General features: G+C 36.8%; 2 protein-coding genes across 2 annotated transcripts in view; both read right to left on the reverse strand.

The window, feature by feature from the left end:
* Positions 1-922: 922 nt before the first annotated feature.
* Positions 923-15,917, reverse strand: cnot8 (CCR4-NOT transcription complex, subunit 8). The gene is made up of 7 exons (XM_039677876.2): positions 15,781-15,917; positions 14,930-15,132; positions 13,843-14,036; positions 11,092-11,253; positions 6,837-6,981; positions 6,651-6,761; positions 923-1,683 (listed from the first exon to the last, which is right to left on the reverse strand). The coding sequence occupies exons 2-7, from the start codon at positions 15,044-15,046 to the stop codon at positions 1,555-1,557; spliced, it is 858 nt and encodes a 285-aa protein (XP_039533810.1). The 5' UTR covers positions 15,047-15,132; positions 15,781-15,917; the 3' UTR covers positions 923-1,554.
* A 1,114-nt stretch (positions 15,918-17,031) lies between these two features.
* wwc1 (WW and C2 domain containing 1) overlaps positions 17,032-21,332 on the reverse strand; it is a 45,589-nt gene continuing 41,288 nt past the window's right edge. Inside the window, exon 24 of the mRNA XM_039676771.2 lies at positions 17,032-21,141. Within this exon, the coding sequence (XP_039532705.2) occupies positions 21,075-21,141 (67 nt within the window). The 3' untranslated portion in view covers positions 17,032-21,074. The remainder of the gene's footprint in view (positions 21,142-21,332) is intronic.

The following is a 21,332-nucleotide window of genomic DNA, read 5'->3' on the forward strand; positions in this document are numbered from 1 at the left end:
AAATCTATTTTTATTTAACGACAAGCAGGTGAAAGTGACACATTTAGCCGTTTAGCCCCATAGACTCCCATTCATTCTGCTCTCGCTCATGATCACCCCCAGTGGAATTCTAATGGAACTGCAACCAAGGTGATCCACAACGGGGCTAATAGGAAGTGCCAAGGCTCTCCGTTAGACGGACTCTGATATAAATGTCTCATTCCAAGGTAATAAAAACATTACGGTTCTTTATACACCACTGAAAACATAGTTATGGACGTCATATTGCATTCCTGTTAATAGATACTCAACTTTTTTACACATTGCACCTTTAAAGAATATCAAGATTTGGAATTGATTTTCTATTCCCAATCCTACTAACAAACTAGCAGCCTGCGGGATTGTGGGAAAACAGCCACCAAAACTAAAGCCTTCCAACTTTAAAGGAATGATTCACCTAAAAATGATCTCACCCCATGATCATGAATTGACTTTCTCAGCCAAAGAGAAATCAAGGTTTTGGAGGGAGAAACATCCTGTTATGGTTTCATGTAATGCAAGTGAAGGGTGCCAAACATATAACATTTTTGACAGTGACCACAATTTAATATTTATACAGCTTCAAAGGGCTCCACTTAATGAATAAAGGCCTTTAACAACCACAATCATTTAATTTTATACTTTTAACTTAATAAAATATATAAATAATCCAGTGCTAACTGATGATCGTGAACTTGGACCACGGTGAGTGTTTGTAAAACACATTTTTCGCAAAATAACTGCAAGAGTTTATGTGGAGCCCTTTGAAGATGCCGAAATATGGATATTGGACCGTCAAAAATATTTTTTATCCAATTAAATTTGGGCGAACCATTCCTTTAAAGACTGTAACAAAGGGTCAGTTCTCAGGACACATGCCTTGTAATTGGACATGACACCACCGTGGCGATAGAAAACATTTTAATACACAACAGCCTCGAACAACAGATACAATAAAATCACGTACCACAAACAGTCGAGATCGTGTGACGAACACATTTAAAACGCTTACATAGGACCAATGGACTTGCGTTCTCCATCTAAAATGTATTTATTACAGGAAAAATGCTTAAAGACAGCAATTTCATTTTGAAAGTTTCGATTTTAATATACATACATGCTGGCTTGTTTTAAAAACACAACTCCAAAGTCACGCGTTCCAACGTCGCGAAGGCATTTCCTCGGATCTCGCTGATGATTAAATCTCAAGCCTTTCCAGAAATTATCAAAACATTTCTAAAAAGGACAGAGCATGTTAAAATGCCTGGAGTCTCGTAAGCAGTGAGATACACAAGCGCTGGTCCCATGCTTAAAACGATGGTGTTTTTAATACTGTAAAACAAAAAGATAAAATAGTCAAAAAAGCAGCCGATGGGAAGAACGGGAGCACATCTAGAGTCCTGGAACGTGGTGGTGTGATGACAACAACAGAGCAGAATCGGATTTCCCAATGTCCCTTTAGAATGCATGAAATCATCTTTGTAAAGAACAATTCTGAGTGGGATTAAAACAAGTGCGTCATCCACTTGGCTTTAGTCAGTGCTTGTTGTTGTTGGCTTCATCCTGTGTATTGGAGATTCCGTTCTGACTTTGAGAGGAACCGGATCCCAGGCCATATAGTCGCCCGCAGTACTTGGCATCGTCGATGTTGTCCTCAAAAAACAGCTGAGGAAATAAAACACGACGGCAGAGTTAACAGGGTTCCTGCACACTTTTTAAAGTAAAATTTAAGGCTTTTTAAGACCTGAAGAAATCTAAATTAATACCATACATTAGGACTGGGTATCGATTCACATTTCAATTTCGATTCGATTTCGATTCACAAGCTCTCAGTTCGATTCGATTTCGATTCTCGATTCCGATTCTCGATTCCTGATTTGATTCTCGATTCGACTATAATGAAGATGTAATACAAATCCTATATTTATAAAAAAGAACAGTGGACATAAGTTTACTAGTGGTTAATTAATACAAGGAAATTAAGAGCCATAAACCGTATATAAAACTCTTTATTTTAGGTACTAAATGCATACAAAGAATAAACAGGATTTTGATGCAATATGCAAAAAAAGTCAGAACAGTCGCACAGCTTGATCAAACAGTATCATGTTATTTTATGTTTAAGCTAGATATAGATAAATAAATATATAAATATTTAGACATTTTTTTACATTGATCTTACCTAAATGGTAATGTAATTTTTTTGTTTATTTTTGTTTTTTGTTTTTGTTTTAAGAGTTTATGTATGGAAGCTTGATTTCAATCTTTGAATTATATTGAAAAAGTAGCACAAATAAATACAATAGAATAAAGACACAAATTAAGAGACATTTGGGGGTAGTTTTTGGGTATGTTAGAAATACTACAGAAACTGAATAAAGTAATCCAATGTAAAATAACACTGGATAGTCTTTTTAGTCCAGACTGAATTAAATACAAAGGCTTTTAATTCTGATTGCTTACATTTAATACTATATTCTGTTGTTATGACAACAGAATTAATGACTGACACAAATGGCTGCGTTCACTTTAAGAACTAGTGCGCGAATCCATTACTGTTTCATTAACTTTCTGTCACACGCGTTTAATGCTAATTTAAGACATTAGCGACTGTCTTTACGAGGTTACTCACCAAGACCAGAGTTTTGACATAATGTCGCGTGTTTTAACTGTTAAAGTGATATAATCCAGGGACAAAACTTTTGTTTCTGGCGAGCTGTTTGTGAGGCAGATTTAGGCTGTAAGTGGCGATTCTAGGGTCAGAGCTTTAGGGGTGCTGAGCACCCAGTGACCCCACTGCCACCACCCACATTTTACACCTATATACGCTCCCTCTCTCTCTTCATTTTATTTATTTGCTTATTTGTAAGGGGGGCAGTGTACACATTAATCAATATTAGAACAATGAAAATGTACCCGAGTTAGCTAAAAGAGCTAATTTTCATTGGTAGTTTATTAAAGATATTAACAAATTTGTAAAACTATGTTGGGTGGACTCTGTTCCTCTAGGGGGGTTCGGGGGCATGCTCCCCCGCTAGAAAAGTTTGTAAATTTTAAGGTTAAATGCATCAATCTCGTGCTCTTTGAGAGATCAAAATTAAGAGCTTCAACCCATGAACTACTCATTGAACAAAGAAAAAGCATTGATTTGTACCAGGACAATAAACAGGGCTCAAGCATCTTTTTAATTATGAGTCTCAGTCTGCATTACATTATCAATGGTTTTTTAGGATGCCAAACAATTATTATAATAATGTAAAAATGATTTATATAATTATTCCTATGATGTAAAATCCATATAGCCTATAAATGTACTATATGTGAAAATGAACATTTCAAAAGTATATTTTAGTCAACATTATACTATAGGAAAATTAAAATACTTTTGTCATATTTCTAAACTTACAAGAAATAAACCCTTAAGCTTGTATATAGGAGAAAATACCAGATATAACCATGCTTATCGCGTGAGCAAAGTGCACACTTTTCTTTAAATCACCCAGCAAAATTGGATGCCTATTCTTAAAGTCTTATGCTGTTTTATATAGGCACAAAGCCATATCATAGATTCGATTTTAGCTTGTTGGCAAAATATAACACTAGAGCCCTTTATTTTAGGTTATACATTTTACATCTATATGTGTTGGGAAAAGGGAGAAGAGAGAGTTCTGCAAAAGGCGGAATCGAACTCAGGTCGAGTGCTTTCAAGCACATCACTCACGCACTACGACCTACGCCACTGTACTTACTCTGTGACGTGCATCTATTTACTAGAAAGACAGGCACTTACTGCAAATATACGCTCCGTTATCGAAAATGCAAAAAAAATAAACAAAAAAAAAAATTATTTTTTTTCCCCCTCGCTTGGGCGCATGGCGAACTTGCAATGTATAGATTTTTTCCGACCGGCCCGCTAGACTAAAACAGTCCGAAAATAAACACTTATAGTTGTACCATGGTGATTCAGGATACTGACTCCAACCTACTCACCGACATGGTTTCGGAATCGGAACAACTGAAAGGAAAAAAAGTGTGAGACACAGCTCTGGAGCGTCTCAGTTGATTCACAAAACTACCTAACGGCCCGGATTCTCATAACTCTGCGTGTGTTTCGCGCTGGATGACGGCCGTGCTGAGCGGTGCAGGTACAAATAAGTAACATAGAAGAAGAGAAATATTTTCATTTTCATTTCATTTTAAACCACAAACTACTGAGTATGTTTTGGACATTATTTAACCGTGTCAAAGACAAACAAAATTTTTAGAATAACAACATTTCTTGCTCCAAGTTTTAGGGGTGCTGAGCTCCTTTTTAGGGGTGCTGAAGCACCCCTAAAAAGGGGCTAGCCTCGCCCATGGCTGTAACGTTACTGTGCACGCAGTGAAAGACGTCTCTGAGAGTGCGCGAGCAGTTAGCTAGTAGATAGTTAACATTGCTTGTAAAACTCAAAAAGACGTGAAAATGATAAACGTTAGTTACGATCATAGGTTACGATGCAATGCTGGCCCGATTGTTAAGTGAATATTCCGTCATGTCACGACTCCTGAACGCGAGTGTGTATCGACAGCTGCAGCGCTTGCCTAGTGCAGAGAGACGAGAAGATGCAGCACCGCGTCCGCGAGCCCTTTATATGGAAAAAATCGATTCGTGGCCGTTGAGAATCGATTTTGAATCGAACACATTTTAAAAAACAATTAATCGAAAAATCATTTTTTTTTCCAGCCCTACCATACATTAGGGGTGTGTGCAATATTGACAAAAACGTATCTCAATATTTTCATGGTTTTGTTGATAATAATTAGTTGATATTTTACTGATTGTGTTTTTGTGCTGTGCCATGGCCAGTTGTTGACAGCAGACTCGCGAAGATATTTATATTTTTCATATTCTATGCAGTGGTCAGTTCACAGCAGTGACAGAAATTATTAATTAATGTGCAATATTTGCCACCTTAAATTGATTTCCAGGGGCATTTTCACCTAAAACTTTCTAAACTTATTTAGAGTTATGGATACAGTCGGCAACGCGTCATAGTTGGGGGGCGTGGGGGAAAGCAGCGCGACCATCCTATGTATTTGAATGACAAAAATGTCATATTGCGAGTCATTTATGCCAGCCGACCGGCAACGGTACATTGCAAAATTAACTGTAGGTTATGATTGCCCTTATTTAATTAAAAACTGGGTCAATGACCCAACCAAATGACCGGAGGTGTCGTTTCCACTTCACTCCAAACTATTAATCCTTTTGTAAAACGGTGATCAGTTTTAGCTACGAAATTGCAGAGGGACTTTGCTGACAGTTATCCGAATTCTCACAGACTGCAGTCTGATAACCTTCAGCTGATAACGCTAATGTGACTGAGACAAAAAACAACTAAAGGAATCTTGTAGTATTTGAGGACAAAATATTATAGTAACGTTAATATTCCTATAGGAATACTATAGTATTTTGGGACATAGCCTAGAAGTATAGAGGTATTAAAGAACATCACAGAAGTATTATACACTACTATAGAATACTAATAGCCATAGGATTACTATAGTTCTTTTTCGTAAGGTATGTAACGTCAGACAAATCTGGCCCACTGTCTAATACGAGTTAAACATCTACTACTATCACACAGGGACCTCTACTCACACAGTAATCTAATAAGATATGATTAATTTTGCCATTTTGTCCTCCTATCCGGTTCTGTATGTATGTAAGAAAGGCTGTAGAACTTCAATTTATAATTTGTTAGTTTATTGGTGGTACAGAAAACGACACAGCAACTCTTCGGCATGATTGTCCCATGTATTTCAATGAGCGCCAAGGCAATGTTTTCCCCCACGGGCTAAATTCACACCACGTGACGGGGCGTTCCCGGGGGCGACTGTATCTGTATCTATGGATCACGTTTTATGTCAATTATACAATAATATTTTATTACACAATAATTATACAGTACCACTGTTAGCAGTCAAAATAATCATTCAATCAAAAATCCATCTTAGCAGTGCAGAGGTGACGCAGAAGCAGCATTAGAGGTGGCATTAATATATACTCCATTTACAATTGCATAAATCGAGCTATACGTCAATATTTAAATGTGAAATGATTTCTAATTTTAAAACTAATTTTGGGGCATACCTATAACCATAGACATAATAAATAGCCTACATGCCTATGCCTATAACTGCACACATCACGCAGTGAAGACACGAGAGACAAATGCGATGTCAGCTCACACTCGGTGCCTCGTCCATCGTTAAAACAATTAGAATATCATAATAGAAAACACACACATAAAGAATTAACTTACGACTGAACTGACATTTGCCAACTTTCTTCTCTCCTCCTCTCCTGTCTCGCGTGCAGGAGACGGACGTTATTCTGCCGCGAATGTGACGCGAACAAGCAAATCCACAAAGATAGATAAAAATTAATGCGTACGCAAATTAGATGGTTTTAATTGGGAAAACATTAAGATATGACTATGTCGAAGTGTCATCTAAAATTTAAGACCTTTCATACGTAAAAATAAGACTTTTAAATATCTAATTTAAGACTTTAAGGACCGTCGGGAACCCTGGTTAACGATCGGCACAGATCCCAGCATCAGCCATGGTCTCGTTCAGAAAACACCGACCTCTTTCATGCGGAAGAAAGCCATTCCGGTGAGCAGCGAGTCCGAGCCGGCCTGATGCTGCCTGCCGATCCGCTTCAGCTCCAGCTGGTCCGCAACCTCCTGAAGTCCACCCTGAACACGGCAAAACTCCCTGATCATCTTTAACAATGACAAAACACAACATCTAGACAACAGTGCTCGACATACCTTGAGGTTTTTGCAGCTCTTCATAAGATATTTGACGTCGTAAATGGCTGGGAAGAAAAGGTTTAAGATCTGAAAGAACTCGTGCTCCTCTTCTGGCAGCCGGGTGTCTGTGAGGAGCTTCACCAGGTACCCAAAATCATAGCCACTAGTGAGGACACAAACACAAAAAAACACTTTTAGATCTCACTAGCGGCCAGATTTACTAAACAGGACAAATTAGCGTGAGCGAAATCCAAAAAAAAGCACAAGCGACCAAGTAAATGTGCGACTAGTAAATTTGACGCACGTTAAACGTGGAAGGGGCGCGTCAATGAATCCGGAATGAGTGAGTGGGACAAGAATAGGCAGTAGGGATGGTGAAAACTTAGCCAGTTGAAACCCGGTTAACCGATTAGTTTAAAATATGCTACGCTATTTGAAATAACATCCATTTTGAGCCACGCCTGCAATTTAATAACTCTGTCTTATCTCTCTGCCGCTCTGCCTTTCACTCACACACACTATAATAGTCTCTGAGTGCAGATTGTCACATTTCCTACCAGCTAAAAAAAAAAAAAAAAAAAAAAAACAGCTTTAAAAAACGATTAATCGAAAAAATGGGGGTTTTTTTTTGGTCAGCCGCACCTTTCAGCTGTTAAACGTGATGTGAATGTTGGACAGTATGTTGGGACGGCGGCTCCAGGACTGCATTGCACGGTAGCTACAGTATTGACAAATTTGACCCAAAAAAGCAGTGAAGCATTTTTGTTAAGAAATAATAAAAATTGTCATTATATGTGATGCGATCTGGGATTGCGATTCCACCACATGGTGAAATTTGACATATTACAGGTTGAGACCATATTAAAGCTGGGTTCAAGCCCTTAAAGGGTTAGTTCACCCAAAAATGAAAATTAAGTCATTAAATACTCTGTACCAACCCCGTAAGACCTTCGTTCATCTTTGGAACACAAATAAAGATATTTTTGATTGAATCTGAGAGCTGGACCAGTCCTACATAGACTGCCTAAGGGACTGGCTCTTGACGGCCCATAAAATCATTAAAGAAAAGGTTTAAATATTCCATGTGCCTACAGCGGCTCAATTATAAGTTTATCAAGCGACGAGACTACTTTTTGTGCGAAAAAAAACCCGTAAATAACGACTTTATTCGACTTTCCATTACTTCCTTATGGGCGCATGCGCGAGAACTGAGACGAGACCGTTCTTCTTCGACTACTTTTTGTTACCGGCTGCTCACCGCTTAGGAGTTTTACCGCCCCCTACCGTATAAGATGACGTACTGATATAGCCGGAGGCGCAAAACGTTCTGTTTACAAGCAGTACGTCATCTTACGGTAGGGGGCGGTAAAACTCCTAAGCGGTGAGCAGCCGGTAACAAAAAGTAGTCGAAGAAGAACGGTCTCGTCTCAGTTCTCGCGCATGCGCCCATAAGGAAGTAATGGAAAGTCGAATAAATTCGTTATTTACGTTTTTTTTTTTTCGCACAAAAAGTAGTCTCGTCGCTTGATAAAGTTATAGTTGAGCCACTGTAGGCACATGGAATATTTAAACCTTTTCTTTTAATGACTTTCTGGGCCGTCAAGAGGCAGTCCCTCAGGCTGTCTATGGAAGAGTGATCCAGCCCTCAGATTCAATCAAAAATATCTTTATTTGTGTTCCGAAGATGAACGAAGGTCTTACGGGGTTGGTACAGCATGGGGGTGAGTAATTAATGACTTAATTTTCATTTTTGGGTGAACTAACCCTTTAAAAGCCTTTAATCTTCTCAAAAAACGACAGTGTTCCTTATAATCCGGAGCGCCTTATATATGGATCATCATCTTATACGGTAGGTGGCGGTAAAACTCCTAAGCGGTGAGCAGCCGGTAACAAGAAGTAGACGAATGAGAACGTGTCCGTCTCAGTTCTCGCGCATGCGCCCATAAGGAAGTAATGGAATAGTGGAATAAAGTCGTTATTTATGTTTTTTCGCACAAAAAGTAGTCTCGTCGCTTGATAAACTTATAATTGAGCCGCTGTAGGCACATGGAATATTTAAACCTTTTCTTTAATGACTTTATGGGCCGTCAAGAGGCAGTCCCTCAGGCTGTCTATGGAAGAGTGATCCAGCTCTCAGATTCACTCAAAAATATCTTTATTTGAGTTCCAAAGATGAACGAAGGTCTTACGGGGTTGGTACAGAGTAATTAATAATGACTTAATTTTCATTTTTGGGTGAACTAACCCTTTAATTCCAAATCTTTTACAGTTTGTCTGTAACAAAAGTTGTGGTTATCTGAAGTCGGCTGATCGCTATGATTGAGAAAAACAGGTTTAATTAACGGTGTCCGTCCTGCTAGCGGACGACTGGCACTCTTTTTCTATAGCCTTTTTTTCATATCACATATTTTAGTAATCATCATAGCTTTCAAAATTCATCCTATGAAAACCGTTTTGAAATTGGACGATTGAGAGGCGAGCAAGGTCTTTTAAACAAGCAGACTTTGTTCTCTTGTGCTCCGCATCACAACACACAATAACGTCGGAAAAAAATACATAAGTACAGGACTGGCGGGACCTTTATTCTGTAATGTGGTTTATTTTGATAGACGAAAGTGTCTTTGAAGTCTTAAAGGGTTAGTTCACCCAAAAATGAAAATTAAGTCATTAATTACTCACCCCCTTGCTGTACCAACCCCGTAAGACCTTCGTTCGTCTTCGGAACACAAATGAAGATATTTTTGATTAAATTTGAGAGCTGTCTCACTACCACATTGGCTCCTAAGGGACTGGCTCTTGACGGCCCAAAAAGTCAATGAAGAAAATGTTTAAATATCCCAAGTGACTACCGTGGCTCAACTATATGTTTATCAAGCGACGCGAATACTTTTTGTGCGAAAAAACAAACAAAAATAACGAGTTTATTCGACTATTTCTTTTCTTCCTTGTAGGCCAGAACGAGACTTCCTTATAGATTTCCACGACGCATGCGCGAGAATTGCGATCTGAAGTAGTGTAAGCTGGTGTAAAGCAGATCGCAAATCTCGCGCATGCGTCGTGGAAATCTAAGGAAGTCTCGTTCTGGCCTACAAGGAAGAAAAGAAATAGTCGAATAAACTCGTTATTTTTGTTTGTTTTTTCGCGAAAGTATTCGCGTCGCTTGATAAACATATAGTTGAGCCACGGTAGTCACTTGGGATATTTAAACATTTTCTTCATTGACTTTCTGGGCCGTCAAGAGGCAGTCCTTTAGGAGCCAATGTGGTAGTTATACAGCTCTCAAATTTAATCAAAAATATCTTCATTTGTGTTCCGAAGACGAACGAAGGTCTTACGGGGTTGGTACAGCATGGGGGTGAGTAATTAATGACTTAATTTTCATTTTTGGGTGAACTAACCCTTTAAGAGAAGGAGAGCTAAATGGGTGATTTTGTGTTTTTTTGCCCCTCTGCTGCGCTGTGCGTGAAGTGCAAAAAAGTTTTTAGCTGGCCAGTATAAATCGCTATTTTTCTGCACTAAACTAGTGAATTTTCCCAAGATATATTCAGAGATGATAAACGATGTTTTAGAATAATAATTTATTGAAAACCCAATTGACAAAAAAACCTGACATTCGATCTGTTTTTAGACCTTACTGTAAACGAACCAGCGCGACATCCGACGGGTTTTCCTAGATCGCATCACATATAGAGCCCGACCGATAAAGGATTCGGAAGGCCGATACCGATACAAATATTTGTTGGTTTCAAAATCCGATAGATCGGCCGATATTTTTTATTTTATTTTTTTCAGGAACGCACAACAGATTTCCCTAACATTAGTTATTTGTAGTTATGTATGGGTTTTAATTAAAATAATATGATAATGCATTTTAAAACGAAACTTGTTTCTTTTATTGTCGCAACGGAACAGAGGAGGAACCAAAGCTCATTAATTAATTAACAAAGCTCATTAAATTCCACTGATGATGGTGGCATTAGCTAGCTTTGTGGTTAGCTAGAATGTGTTGCGCGTTATAAACGAGTGTTGCCAACAGGCCAGGGATGGTATAGAGTGCCCTCTGGTGGACAAACTTATACAACTCCAACATGACATGGTTGAAGCGTGTTTCCATTTTTACTTTATTTTTGAAATATTCATTTATCCGTCTTATAACTGCCGATACCGATAGTTTGGAAAATGCCTAATATCGGCCTGGCTCTAATCACATATAGATACAAAAAAAAAAAAAACTGATTGGAGTCTGGCAGAGATTGATGGATTCGTCTATTACCTGTGAAAGGAGAGCCACTTGACATTTTCACACAGCACCAGGCCTGACGTCATCAGCAGCTCTGCGAAGTAGAGCGTGTCGATGCCCTCCTCCTCGTGCTTCTTAAACTGCAGCCCAGAGTTCTGGAGGAGATCTATGGAGTCCTGGGAGTACATGTCCTCTCTGCAAAACAGCATCACTGGCTCAGGTAAATCTGTCAAACACTCAGGCCCTGTTTACACCTGATATTGAGATGCGTTTTGGCCGTTTTTATCACAACCAGACGAGGGAGACATCCCCGTTTACACCTGATGTTTCAATCCGTCTCTTTTGTTCACTTTAAACCACTTCTGTCCTGATTTCTCCAAGGGGAGGGTTTATAAGTGGAAAATTGATGTTTTTTCGGATCTTTTGATTAAATAAGCTTGCACAATTTATATATGAACACGACAGGAGAAGCCAGAAAAACATACAGAGAGCAGCAGCTTTAGCTTTAGCCGCAAGCCCAGCCGAACGCTGTGAGTGTGTGTTAGAAATCAGAAATGGTGAGAGAACATTGCGCTTGGTAAGGTTTTCATCTTCAAAAAAGCTCGGGTCTCCAGCCGACAAAGTTTAAATCCTGTCTGTCAAGAGCGCTGCCAATCGTGTTCACGCATCAGGGTAGGGTTTAGGGATGGGACGGTATGAAAATTTCATATCACGATTATAGTGTCCAAAATAATCGTGATTATCAATATTATCACGGTTTTGTTAAAAATTTATGAAAGAACTGATGCTCACATTGAAAACATTTCAACAAGTTTTATAATTGAAAATCAACAAACAACAAATAAAACAAGCCTCTCTATGCAGTTTTTTAGGCAAGATTCTATTCTATGGCATTTGCTTCTTTATAATGCCCGTCGTCAATTGCAAAGCATTATTACACAGCGCACATCCATATCACAATGGACGCGCGCTCTTGTTTCATTCAAATACAACTTGCCGTCTTGCGTCTCCGGTTTTTGATTGTATTGCAAAAATGAAATCAGAGTTGATTTATTGCTTACAGAGTTTGATAATACTGGTGTGATATATCTCGTCTGGACGATTGTTTTACAAAATGAATTCATAAACAGGTAAGATTTAAAACATTAGCTAATCTCATTATCAATTCAATATGTCCCCGTAATTGTGGTAAAAATTAATTTTTACACGGTTTAATACGTGATGCATCTATACTTTACTATCCCTTAAAATATCACTCTTAATAATAGTCTTGTTTGAAGTTGTTCGTTCGTCTTTGGCTCAAATCCACTTGCTACGAACTTTTCTTCGCGGAAGCTTGACGTCTATTTCAAGTGAGTGACATAAAATGTTTCAACTCAAAACAACATTTCGTGCCCAATTGTTTCCCAGACGTAGTTTTGGTATTAAGGTCAAAGTTAACTTGCCTTGCGTTCGGGTGATGATCACACAAGACGACTCGGCAGATTTGAAGTGTTTCTATTGCAGTGACTTTTTGTTCGGCAGACAGGGTGACCATCCTCGATCAAGCTTCCCTCAGGACTTTTGTAAAACCCAAAATATGACCACACCTCAGATTTGGTCTTCTTAAAACTCCTGATCGGGGCTGCCGTAAATATTTAGTTGGAACATAGAGTTACGTTTAAACTAAGTTTAACCCTTATGCTGCATTAGGGACATTTTTGGTCTTTTGCAGGTTAATTTCTTTGACCATTTTGGCTGTTTTAATGCAAATGGTATGAAATTTGGCAAAATTGTGACTTTTTGGATACATGTAAAAAATGTGATCCCATTTTGCAAAATATGTATAACACACACTGTGTAGATCAAACAGTAACACTCAGCACCATAAAGACCAAAAATGGCCCATTGAAACCCATTAAAACGTTGTTTAAATCTGAGGCTGTCAGTAATACATGAAACATGATTTTTGCACAAACATCCTTTCATTTTGAAGCAAAAGCATTATATTTGCATTATATAGTGTATTCCACTAGATGATGTCACTACATATTTATTCCCTATGGGTGCAAATGCACCTTATTTTAGGCAATAGGCAATGTTTAATAGGTGGCCATTTTTGGTCTCTAACGCGCCAAGTGGGATTTTTTGCAAAGTGGGACTGTGATAATCCAAATCTAAAGTTTTTTCTTTGCATTTAGTTTATTGAAAATAATTGAATTTTTGTGTTTTTTCCTCTTATACAAATCGATGGTTTCGCAAACAAAACTGGTAATTAAAGGGTTAAAATCCTGAAATTGAATACATTTTTGGTAGTTATGATGAGGACTGATGCTGGTTAAAAGATTTAACTTGGTAAAAGTGGAAAATAATAATAATATATAATATTTTAGGCAATGTTTAATATGTGGCCATTTTTGGTCCTTAATGCACTCAACGGTGTTAAAAATCTAATGCAGCACAAGGGTTAATGGTGCAACGGAAAAATATTTAGTAGTGCGTAAGTTGTAACTTAGTGCCCATTTATGTCAAAACTAGGCTAAGTTGTAACTTGCGCACGACCCCAGGTCAGTAGCGGAGAGAAGACGGCCTTTTGTGGCCGATCAACACATCTGAAGAGACGAGCGATTACACTGCGAATGCGTTTTCAACTCCCTCTGGAAGTGCTCAAAGCGTTTTAGACCCCGTTTACACCAGTAGCGTAGTCCACTTGTGATCCGATCGACCAAAACGCATCTTCATACCAGGTGTAAACAGGGCCTCTGACACATATTTCAACATAAGGAAGTCATGTTGGACACCTACGTCAGATTGAACTTGAAGTTGAACTGCCATGTTGTGGTTCCTGGAGGGTAGTCTCCGTCTTCATTCATGAACGTCAAACCCAGCTGGATGATTTTTAGAAGGTCCACGTTGCACCTCAGGAGCTGGTACTGATAGTCAACAGTACTGCGAAACTCTCCAATGGGACGAACCACAACACCAGGAAACTCTGTGTCCTGAGGATGCAAAGCACAAATCTTCAGCTCATATTCCTGTTAAAGCACCTACACTACTGTCTAACATTGGGAATCATTAACATTTATGTGTTTGAAATTAGTCTCTTGTGCCAAGGTTTTTTTTTTTTATCAATACAGTAAAATTGTGAAAAATTACTACAATTGAATTTATCGTCATCATTACTCCAGTCTTCAGTGCCACATGATCCTTCAGAAATCACTCTAATATGATGATCTGATCTTTTTGCTGCTTCACATTTTTGGTTGAAACTTTGATGCACTACAATTCAAAAGTTTGGGATACTTTAGCAATTATATGCAATTATCAAGGATGCATTAAATTAATCAAACGTGACAGTAAAGGCATTTATAAATGTTACAAAATATTTATTTTGCAATTACATGCTGTTCTCTTGAACTTTCTCTTCATTAAATAATCCTAAAGAACAAAAATGATCATGCTTTCCACAAAAATAAAGCAACAAACGGTTTTCAAATCTGAATATAATAACTGAGCACCAGCAATAATAATACATAGCAACAAATCAGCATATTAGAATGATTTCTAAAGGATCATGTGACACTGAAGACTGGAGTAATGAACAAATAAATCAGTTAATAAATAGTTATTTTAAATTGTAATAATATCCCACAATGTTAGCATTTTTACTATTATTTTGATTAAATAAATGTAAGATATTGGTGAGCAGAAGAGACTTCTTTCAAAAACAAATCTTACCAACCCCACGCTGTTAAATAGTAGTGTATGTTAACTAAAATGTGCTATTTGACCTGTAACGTACGTTGTCTCAACTGTCACTTTACAGTTATTATAGGACATTTTCCCACATCTTTAGTAGATTGAACACACACACACACACACACACACACACCATGGCGATATAGTTGTAGTTTTGAATGATCTGTCGGATCTTCCTCATCTCCTCCTCCACATTGCTGGCCCAGACCTCACAGATAATTTGACTGGTATCTGCAAGTGCGGCTGGCATGATGATGATGATGATGATGATGATGAAGGCCGAGGAACTGATCAGGTATCCCAGTGATCCTGAAGCTCTCACACGGAAACGAAACTCTGTCAGGAAGAGCAATTGAGTTATCATCATGGCATTTATTCTGATTCATCCCTCATGAGCATGGAAATATATATAAAAACTACATGATATGTTTGTTAACTCAATGAAATGAATACTTTAGCAACTAGAATCTTCAATAAGAATCTTATCAGGGATTGTATGGTTAATAGACTTTCATAGTGGACATAAGGCTGAAGTAAGTTGGGTGAATATTAACTGAATTATATTTGTGAATATTAACATGCACAACGTTACCAGACCCAAACAAACAACTTGTAAACTCGGTTATCATTTAGTCCAAATGTGACGCTAATGGGAGTGGAACTAACATAATAAACATGTTATATTAATTAAATATTCACTAGCATTAACATCTTAAGTCTAATCTGGATAACTCTAACCGTTCACAGGCTAGTATCTAGTAGCAAATATCTAAAAGTGTATTTGATTATTCATATTATTTGACAATAAAGAAGTTTAAAAAATAACAATCATGATTTTGGTGCAAGGGTTTGATATTAACGTTAGCTTAAAACGCTAGCTTCTGTTAGTCTGCAGCTGACGAACAACATTTCCATTCCAGTCAGAATATGAAACGCTACTAAACACATATACTGAATAACACAAAGTTTCATACGACTACTTACCTGGCAGGTGGTTAAGTGTTCTTCAGCGTTGATGTAGAAGCCGCTGTGCAGCTAGCAGTAGCAGCGACTCTAAACACACAGCGCGCTGCTTCCGGTTCCGAGGGCTTGTGGGAAAATACCCGCCAAAGTTTCTATCGTTGGCAGTTGGAAAAGAAATACAGTCACAAAACGATTTATATTAAATATAGTTAGCGATTTATATTAAATATATAATGATTTACACTTACGATGGATATAAAGTTTTGATTTCTTTTTACTATAGTAATATATTTACTAGGGCTGTGCAAAAAATTAATTGTGATTAATCGCATCCAAAATAAAAGTCTGTGTTTACATAATATATTTGTGTGTGCTGTGTATAATTATTTTGTATATATAAATACACACACATGCATCTATATATTTAAGAAAATGTGTTATTCATGTATGAAATATTTATATTTATATAATATAGATTATGTATTTATAAATATATACAGAATTTAAGCGCAAATAATTCTTAAATATATACATGCATGCATAGGTATTTATATATACAAAATAATTATATACAGCACACACAAATATATTATGTAAACACAGACTTTTATTTTTGGATTATTAACTTTTGCACAGCCCTAATATTTACATATTTACATTTACGTAGATTAAATGTTTTAAAGCAACAGTTCACCCGAAAAGGAAAATTTGATCATTTACACGCGCTCAAGTTGTTTCAAACCTGTATGAGTTTCTTTCTTCTCTTGAACACAAAATATATTTTAAAGAATGATTTGACGGCAGCCATTCACTTCCATGGTATTTGTCTGATTAGCAATATCTTCTTTTGTGTTCAACAGAAAAAAAAGGGGGAAAAAACGGGTTTGGAATAAATGATGACAGAATTTCCATTTTTGGGTGACCTGTCCCTTTAAATTAAAATTTTAACTTGGATATAATGGGCAAGAGGTTGTGTGAGCGTTTGTCGTTCGTCTATGAGCATTGAGCAAGTTGGACCAACTATTCTCTTGAGCTACAATATGCTATTCTTGAGAATCAGTGTAAGTTGTGTACTGTGTTTTTATAGCATAAATTGAATGGGCATTGCTGAAAATGCCCCATTTGTAGTCTTCTTTCTGATATTGTAATGTTAGCAACTGCACATAATAGTTGGAATGAGAAGAAAACCGATTGGCCTCGATCTCAAAACAGATAAATCTATTAGAAATTTGTGAGAGTAAAGACACAAACACACACAAAACATTATAAAGATTAGAAGAAAGGAACTTTTTATGTTTGTTGTGAAACTACAAAACATACTCTTGTGCTGGTGATATATTTACAATTCTGGTTGACAGTACAGTGTCGATGATAAAATTCACAGCTTTCAAAAGTCTCACAAGAAAAAGAAAGACAGCACACCCAAATCACAAAAGTGCAATAAATACAAGCTGTACTTCTCCAACCATCGCTGTGATCAGATCAGGTTTTTTCATCATTAATACAAGAAAAAAAAAAGAAAACAAATTAAACGCACTGGAGTTTTCAGAATAAAAGTCCTACGGTGTACAATAAACAAATGAATCATTCATGACTACCAGCATCTTTTTTTTCCTCTTTTGATTATTTTAAGCAAGTATTACATGATTTAGGCATGATTGGACCAAGCGTCCAAATAAAAAATAAAAAAGCCAAATATTATGTCCTTATGAACCTCAGATTTGATAGTCGAAGAGCACCTAATCAATCAAGACAATTCTCTCTCCAACACATACTGTGAACGGTAAGCATACTGTGCGACCAGAGACAATTTCTCTTGTTCGACTACTCTCAGAATCAGCTCCGCTGTAGTGTTTCCCGGTAAACAGTACACAGTTAAAGGGGATATACTGTTTCCCTCACATTCAAATAACCACAAATTGGTAAAATCTGAAAAACTCTGATAAAAAAAGTACCTTGATTAAAAATGCCAATGTGAGAAATATACATCACGCAACAGAGCTGGGATGTATACGTTTGGCAGTGTACTGTCTTAAATGGGTCAAAATAATAACATTACAAGAGCTGAAACAAACACAAAGGAATGGTTACTCTAATGAACTAGGTTTAACTACATGATCTACAAGAAAACACGCTGCGGAAGACAAAACAACCGAGTACAACTGCTTTAAAGGAGTAGTTCACTTTTAAAAAAAAAAGTGAAAGTCTTTCTTTCTCCAGTTGAAAAGAAATTAAGGTTTTTGATAAAAACATTCCAGGATTTTTCTCCATATAATGGACTTCAATGGGGACCAAACGGTTCAAGGTCCAAATGAGAGTTTCAGCACAGCTTTAAAGGGCTTTAAACGATTCCAGATGATGAATAAGGGTCTTATCAAGCGAAATGATCGCTCATATAATAAATAAATAACAAAGTTTAAGTTTTATAAGCTCAAATGGTCGCCTTGCTTGCTTTTGGACCTTGAACCGTTTGGACCCCATTGAGGTCCATTATATGGAGAAAATCCTGGAATGTTTTCATCAAAAACCTTAATTTCTTTTCGACTGAGGAAAGAAAGACATGGACATCTTGGATGACACGGGGGTGAGTAAATTATCAGCAAAAGTTTGTTTGAAAAGTGAACTACTCCTTTAATGTGAAAGCCATAAGATGCTTCTATTTGAATTGGACATGTGGTTAAAAGCTTTTGGGGCAGCACTTCAGTTATGTCAGAATAAATATGGGAACATCTCCTAAACCAATTTTTAGTGAATTTACAATGGAGAGGAAATGACGGTTTCAGAACGAGTGCTACAAGTAAATTCAAGTTCAGTTCTGTCTGTACGCCGCTAGGTGGAGCTAGAGACTCGGGCAGATAAAGGATGCCTTCTGGATCATCCGTAACAGATTCCACACTAGTTTCGGACATCGTGGTATCATTTCGCCGCATATCATAGTATGTGCATGTTCATGTGCATGAATGGTACTACAATTCAAATGACATTATGATCTGAGGTTGAGCAAATGACAGTACATTCAATGCTTCCTTGAGAAACAAAGGCAGAATGAAGCACAGGAAGATCTACATGGAAAACACGAGGCGTTCCAGGAGGGAAATGCAAAACAAAACTGTACGATTGATTTCACGTTACATTTTAAATGTGAGCAAAATCAATGGATAACTGGTTAAATTATGTAAAAATACTGTAAATCAGTATTAAATAAGGGTCACATGACATTTTAAAGTGCTACATTCATTCTTGGCCCGTGATGCAAAGCTATCGTTACATTGAAAAGTAGATTTTTATGACATGGCAGTAACATTCACAGTCACATACTATCAAGATATTGTAGATGAAGTGTTTGGTGAAAATCAATAATAGATTAGCATAGAGGAAGCGCTCATTTACATAACGCAAATCACCAGTCACAAACTCTGCAGTGGCGTGCGATCCATTATTAAGTGTTTACAGGGAGAGCTGGGAATTATCCACAGCTGTCAGTCAGTGCCCTAGATGTGTTCCCGTTCCTTGGCCTCGGGGAAAATATGCTTTCAGAATCTCACGGAAATTGTCCAGGTCATTTTTTTTGGAAATAATAATAAATAAAAATAAATAAATATAATATGAGATTACAGAAATTTGTAATTTTGATTGGATGACAATTCTCCCCAAATCTAATGTACTGTAAGGCAAAAAAAGTATCGTTCTCATCACATATTTTTAAGTAATGAAAAATGTTTCAAAAAAATTAAAATTATATATATATATATATATATATATATTAGAGCTGTCAAAAGATTAATCGCAATTAATCGGATCCAAAATAAAAGTTTGTGTTTACATAATATGTGGGTGCACGGTCTATAATTATTTTATATATAAATACACAAACATGCTTGTATATATTCAAGAAATATTTTCATGTATATAGATTTATATATAATTTATTTTACATATTATAAATATAAGTATTTTATATATAAATAATATTTTTTCTTAAATATATACAAGCATGTGTGTGTATTTATATATACAAAATAATTATACATAGTGCACCCACATATATAATAGATAATTTTTTTAAGTAATGAAAAAATATTATTTATATATATATATATATATATATATATATATATATATATAATTAAATAAATTATTTTCCTTCACATTACAGTCATAAGAGTTTTGGGGGGAAATGCACTCAACTGGCGACAAATTATTACTAGATTGTAAGTAATTTTAACGGTTTGGGTTCAATTTTAATGGTTATGTAAATCTTATACAAAATATATTTCCTTTGTTTATAGTGAGTCAATAAAAATATATTTGGTGTATCACTAAAAATATATCAGGGTTTGACATAAATGAAATGATGCTACCACTTTTGTTTTGAAGCCTATTAGTCACACACAAAGCGGTATTTTCAGATTAGAAGAAGTCCGAACCAGTAGAAATGAAATACTATAACAACAGGCGACTGTAGAAACTAGAATGGAAAATTGATAAAAGCGAAAAAGTGGCCTTGAAAGTTTCCGAAGATGTAACAAGAGCTGGGAAACAGGGGTTCACTTCAATGGGACAGTACGACGATCTTTGCGTTCACACAATGTGCTTATTTGCTTTATTCTCTACATCAATGCCTTTTTCTATTAAAGTGCATGAACTATCTGATATTCTACCTGAGAGTCTGTGGAACTAAGTGCAGTTTCTACATCATCTTACGAACATTTGCACGAAACGTGTCTTTGTTTGCATGTGCGATTAACAAAACGAACACTGAGAGCTGTTAGCAATCGATTTAGTCTACTAACCCGTCTAGTTAACTCGTCATGCTTTAGTTTCATGCTTCCTAACATCTGTAACCATTTACACAATTGCAAAAATCTTGAGACTGTGGAACATAAACGTGGACAAATGTGTTTCTAAAGGGACGTGACTGGAATAGCAGGATTTATGCCCATTCATTTTGTCATAAAGTTTGAGTCGTGAACCCTTGTGCTATGAGTAGATAGTAGTACCGTATCTGTATTCACATCTTCAAGAGTTGCCGTCAGCACGATTCACACTGTTGTTTTTCAATGACCACTCAAATACCTAGAACAGATACTGACATACTCTTATTAGTAACAGAACATGGTGAAATTTAAAAAATAAATCTATCTAAAAAAACAAACAAAAACACGGATCTATACAATTTCAGTTTTGAGAGTTGCAACCCAGTGTTTTAAAATGACATTTCTCCTGCCCAACATACATCATTCTTCATTATTCATAATACTGCCAGATGTCAGTTTTGTCTCCATGGAAACAAAAGCAGTGGAGAAGAATATGATCTACACGTCGTCGGCTGGCAGGTCAGGAACGTTTATCTTCGCTCTGGTGAAGAAGGCCATCTTTTCTCTACGAGAGGTTACAGGAGACAATAAGCAGAGCTTGAAACAGGACGGTGTCGGATATAAAACATACACATCATACACATAACATCCTAGTGAGCTGCCTATCAAAGCATTTAAAAAATGTGGCATATTTTAAAGATTAAAACTCATGAGTCAGACTGCGAATGTAAGTTACGCTCACGCATACTAAATAAA

Source organism: Pimephales promelas, chromosome 19, assembly GCF_988280905.1.
Source record: "Pimephales promelas chromosome 19, fPimPro1.hap1.1, whole genome shotgun sequence".
Classification (NCBI taxonomy): domain Eukaryota; kingdom Metazoa; phylum Chordata; class Actinopteri; order Cypriniformes; family Leuciscidae; genus Pimephales; species Pimephales promelas.

Coding starts and splice junctions, on each gene's coding strand:
- cnot8 (XM_039677876.2), bottom strand. CDS start 15,046: ATGCCAGCCGCACTTGCAGATACCAGTCAAATTATCTGTGAGGTCTGG. Junction 14,037..14,929: donor ACTACAACTATATCGCCATG/GTGTGTGTGTGT, acceptor TTGCATCCTCAG/GACACAGAGTTTCCTGGTGT. Junction 6,762..6,836: donor AGAGCTGCAAAAACCTCAAG/GTATGTCGAGCA, acceptor TGCCGTGTTCAG/GGTGGACTTCAGGAGGTTGC.